This window comes from Bison bison, unplaced genomic scaffold, assembly GCF_000754665.1.
Source record: "Bison bison bison isolate TAMUID 2011002044 unplaced genomic scaffold, Bison_UMD1.0 scf7180017864371, whole genome shotgun sequence".
Classification (NCBI taxonomy): domain Eukaryota; kingdom Metazoa; phylum Chordata; class Mammalia; order Artiodactyla; family Bovidae; genus Bison; species Bison bison.
The window spans coordinates 425,801-430,294 of record NW_011494943.1 but is presented as its reverse complement, the minus strand read 5'-3'; the positions used below and the strand labels follow the sequence as shown (position 1 = coordinate 430,294).

The 4,494-nt window shown below is 59.8% G+C and overlaps 1 protein-coding gene across 1 annotated transcript in view; it reads left to right on the top strand.

Moving 5' to 3' along the window:
* Positions 1–4,494, top strand: part of CACNG5 (calcium channel, voltage-dependent, gamma subunit 5) — a 7,818-nt gene that overhangs the window by 2,035 nt on the left and 1,289 nt on the right. The window contains exons 2-4 of the mRNA XM_010856473.1: positions 1,053–1,181; positions 1,273–1,359; positions 2,800–2,940. Coding sequence (XP_010854775.1) covers positions 1,053–1,181; positions 1,273–1,359; positions 2,800–2,940 — 357 coding nt within the window. The remainder of the gene's footprint in view (positions 1–1,052; positions 1,182–1,272; positions 1,360–2,799; positions 2,941–4,494) is intronic.

Genomic DNA, 4,494 nt, shown 5'->3' with positions numbered 1-4,494 from the left:
GAGAGGAGCAGCTCCCCGACCCCAAACCCCCTGGGAAGCAGCGTCCCTGCAGGAAGGAGGCATTCCCGCGGACGTGCTCCCCTTGGCAGCCAGCCCTGCCCATCAGTGTCCATCAGGCAGGTCCTCTCCCCTCCGAGACCCGGGTCTTCCCACCTGAGAATGCACATGGCCCCGGGGAACTCCTAGCACATTCTCTGTCTGTCCACGGAATGGCAGGGACAAAACCCAGGTGCAGTCTCTCCAACTCGGCGAGAGGGAGCAGGTTTCCATCCGGCCTGTGTGGGCCTCCTGCCCCCACCCAGAGCTGCTACTCCACGCACTCTGCTCTTATCCCTTCATCATGACCAGGAGCCAGGCTTCACAAGAGCATCTTTTGTTCAAGGCTGCCTGGAAACACCACAGCGGGTCCACGCAGCCTTTCCTAGAGGCTCTGTAACCCAGGCGCCCGTGGGCACAGGGCACACTCGGTCCTCCCAGCCTCATGGCAGGGCTCTGCTGGGGGGCACCCACTCGTGCTCAGCAGGGATGACACCTGGAGGCCTGGCCGAGTCTGCCTCGTGAATGACATCCAGCGCCGGCCCCACCTCCCACCTCCTGCACCGTGCGGCCTCCATCTCTGCTTAAATCTGAAGCAGCGTTAGGTCACCCGGATCCGGCCACCAAGGTGGCGACACGGGTTCTGCTCCTCGGCTCCCACACTGGGGCGCCTGAGCCAGCCATGTGCCACCCTCGGTGGCTCCTGCCCCCAAGCCACCAGACATCTGACGCAGCCTCAAGCTGCTGTGCTGATCGCTTTTCATGCAGCTTTGGTGCTTCTCTGGGGAAAATGTGACATCAGGATGAGTGTCCACCTCTGTCCACCATGGGCCACCAGCCAGGGACAGGCCCCCAAGGGCTTAGATCCAGCTCAGGTGTAAATACACAGGGGGTCAAAGATTCTAGAAGCGCTTGCCCATGCCACTTGAACGTGCCAGCTGCAAACCCAAGCTCAGGAGGACCCAAAGGACGTGAGGAGCATCTGGCAGGGACACCGTCGCCCCACTGATCCCCAGGGCTGGTTCAGGTGACCGGGCTGGTCAAGCGGGCGTCCCCTTCCCCCCGCATCCCGCGCTCCCTGCGCACCCCTCCGGGAGCTGTGCACTCAGCCGAGGAGGACAACCAATGGGGAGGACTGGTCTTTGGTCAAGGGTGCACGAGTAGCTATGCTCGCCTGCTAGAGCCTCCAGACAAGCTCGCCGAAGGCCCCGAGCAAAAGCGGCTCTTGTCCTGCAGGTGAGGAGCAGGGGCGTTGCTTCACCATCGAGTACGTGATGCCCGCGAGCGCCCAGCTGACCTCGGAGTCCACGGTCAGCGTACTAAGTAGGTGTCTCTGACCTTCCACCCCGGGCCATGGGCTGCATGGGGCAGAGTGGGGCAGGGGGAAGAGGCAGCTTGTTTCTTGAGAGCCAGCGCCCCGGGACTCAGCTGGCCGTGCCAACCAGAGTCGCCGAGCTTGCGCTGCAGAGTGTTTGTCGGGGGGTCAGGTTGCTGGCACTGCCAGCTGCTGTGACCCGACCAAGGAGAGGGCGTCCACACCCAGTGTCCTCCGCATGGGCGGCCCCAGCAAACCGCGGACCAGGCAGCTTAGAAACAGCAGAAAGGCGATCCTCTCAGCTCTGGAGATTAGAAGGCCAAGACCAAGGCGCCAGGGCCTCTCCTGGAGGTCCAGTGGTTAAGACTCCACGCTTCCAATGCAGAGGGCACAGGTGTGATTGTGGAACTAAGACCCCACATGTTGCATGGTGCAGCCAAAAAGTTAAAGTTAAAAGATAATTTTTAAAAGGATCGAGGTGCCGGCCTGGTCAGCTCCTGGTGAGGACCCTCTCCCCAGCGCGTAGCCCAGGCCGTCCTGCTGTGTCTTCTCGTGGTGGCTCAGCTGAGGGGCTCGCCTGTCTCTCTTACGGGCACTGACCCCCTTCATGAGGGCCCCACCCCAATGACGTGAGTCCTTCCGAGGCCAGCCCCAGATACCATCCCTTGGGTGTTAGGTGTAACATGTGAGTTTTGTGGGGCTTCCCTAGTGGTTCAGACAGTAAAGAATCTGCCTGCAGTGCGGGAGACCCAGCTTTGACCCCTGGGTCAGGAAAGATCCCCTGGAGAAGGAAATGGCAACCCACTCCAATATTCTTGCTGGGAAATCCCATGGATGGAGGAACCTGGCAGGCTACAGTCCAGGGAGTCACAGTCGGACACGACTGAGTGACTTCACTTTCTTTCCCTCATAGCTCAGTTGGTAAAGAATCCGCCTGCAATGCAGGAGACCTGGGTTTGATGCTGGGGTTGGGAAGATCTTCTGGAGAAAGCAAAGGCTACCCATTCCAGTATTCTGGCCTGGAGAATTCCATGGACTGTGTAATCCATGGGGTCGCAAAGAGTCGGACACAACTGAGCGACTTTCACTTTGTGGGGCACAGACATTCACGCCATTAGCCCCAGGGGACTGAACCAAGCTCTCCCCACCCCCGTCCCCCAGCAAGACTGATGCACTGACACCATGGCCTTGGCCTCACCAGAGCCGGCTTGGACCCCAGATGAAGCTGCAGTGCGGTTCTGACGCTAACCGCCGGGTTAGCACAGACCCCGCAGGTGAAGGGCCGAGGGACGAAAGCCCACCGAGGAAGAGGTGGAGGCCGGCCACTCACACAGGGCGGGGGCTGGGGGACCAGCTGGGGGACGCTGGCAGGCTGCTCAGATTGGGGGGCGGGTGATCGCAGAATGAGCCCCTGGAGGCTGACAGCACCCTTCCGTCCCCTCGGTCAGAAATGATTCGCTCGGCCACCCCGTTCCCCCTGGTCAGCCTCTTCTTCATGTTCATCGGCTTCATCCTGAGCAACATCGGACACGTCCGTCCCCACAGGACCATCCTGGCCTTTGTCTCAGGCATCTTCTTTATCCTCTCGGGTGAGTGGTGCTGTTTCCGCTCGGGCACACTGGACTCCTGACACTTGGTTCCTGACCGCTGTGCCCCGGGAAGCCCTGGTCCCACAGGTGGGTCAGCCGCGAGGGACCCGCGCGTCACTGGCCCAGGCAGAATTGAGTCTGAGCTGGAAGAGAGTCTGAGGACCCCAGACCGGACCCTCCCCGCTGGAGGAGGGTGACCTGGTAGCTGCCGGGACCCAGCTGGGATGAGAACCCAGGGTCCTCATTCCACACCATCACTGCAGCTTCTTCTGGAGGAGGAAATGGCAACCCACTCCAGTACTCTTGCCTGGAGAATCCCATGGGCAGAGGAGCCTGGCAGGCTACAGTTCATGGAGTTGCAAGAGTCGGAGACGACTTAGCACTGTATTTCTTGGGCTTCCCTGGTAGCTCAGTTGGTAAAGAATCCACCTGCAGTGCAGAAGACCCCAGTTCAGCTCCTGAGTTGGGAATGCACAGAAGAGAAAGAACACCCCTTCCTGGAGAAGGGACAGGCCCCCCACTCCAGTATTCTTGGGCTTCCCTTGTGGCTCAGCCAGTAAAGAGTCCACCTTCAATGTGGGAGACCTGGGTTTGATCCCTGGGTGGGGAAGACCCCTTTGAGAAGCGAAAGGCTACCCACTCCAGTCTTCTGGCCTGGAGAATTCCATGGACTGTGCAGTCCACGGGGCTGCAAAGAGTGGGGACACAGCTGAGCGACTTTCACTTACACCACCGCTTCTTAGCAGCGGTGGTCGCGAGTGTTCCTATTCTTGGAGGGCTGTGTCCTGTGCTCCTACGTGAAAGAAACACAGTCTGCCTTTGGGATAATGGCCTCTTTACCTCCCAGCCTTCAGCTGTCCTCCAGAGACCCCGCCCCTCCCCTGGGCTACCCGGGCCCCCTCAGCGTGGACCTGTCCGCTTGCCATCATTCAGTCGTTCATGTGCTCGCTCATCCATTCCCGGCATCATCAGGCCACGTCCTGGGGCTGGATCCCACCGCCCCCTCCCCGCCCCCAAACAGACAGGCAGCGTAACGGGGGATGTGGACAAGCGGGCAGGAAACAGGGACCCTGCCTGAGAAGGGCTGGGCCTCACAGACCCAGGCGTACCTTCTGCTTTTCTATGAACTCCACAAGACTCAAGGCCCTACAGCAGCCTCAGGGCACCTGAGGTTTCATGGGCAGCAGCAGGCCAGAGATCTCAGGCTGACCCGGGCCACATGAAGTGTTTAAGGACAGCAGTAGATGCTGCTTACTCACCCCACCTTACGCCTTAGGGTTGACTTGGGCCTGATCCAGCGTGAGTGAAGTGGTGAGAAAGACCTGAATCACACTTGTATTCCTTTAACCTTCAAGGTGCCCAGCTTAACCACGTGAATGGAATTAAACCCAAACAGCTGAAAACAGAGTAATCAATTGTGTCCTCATCTGATTACAGCCATGGACTGACCAGGCTGATGCTGAGTCTGTCCTTTGCTCCGTTAGGGGAGGGGTTGGGCCTCTGACGTTCCGCTGGCCAGTCTTCACCACCCCTGCCTCTCCAGGGCTTCAGGAC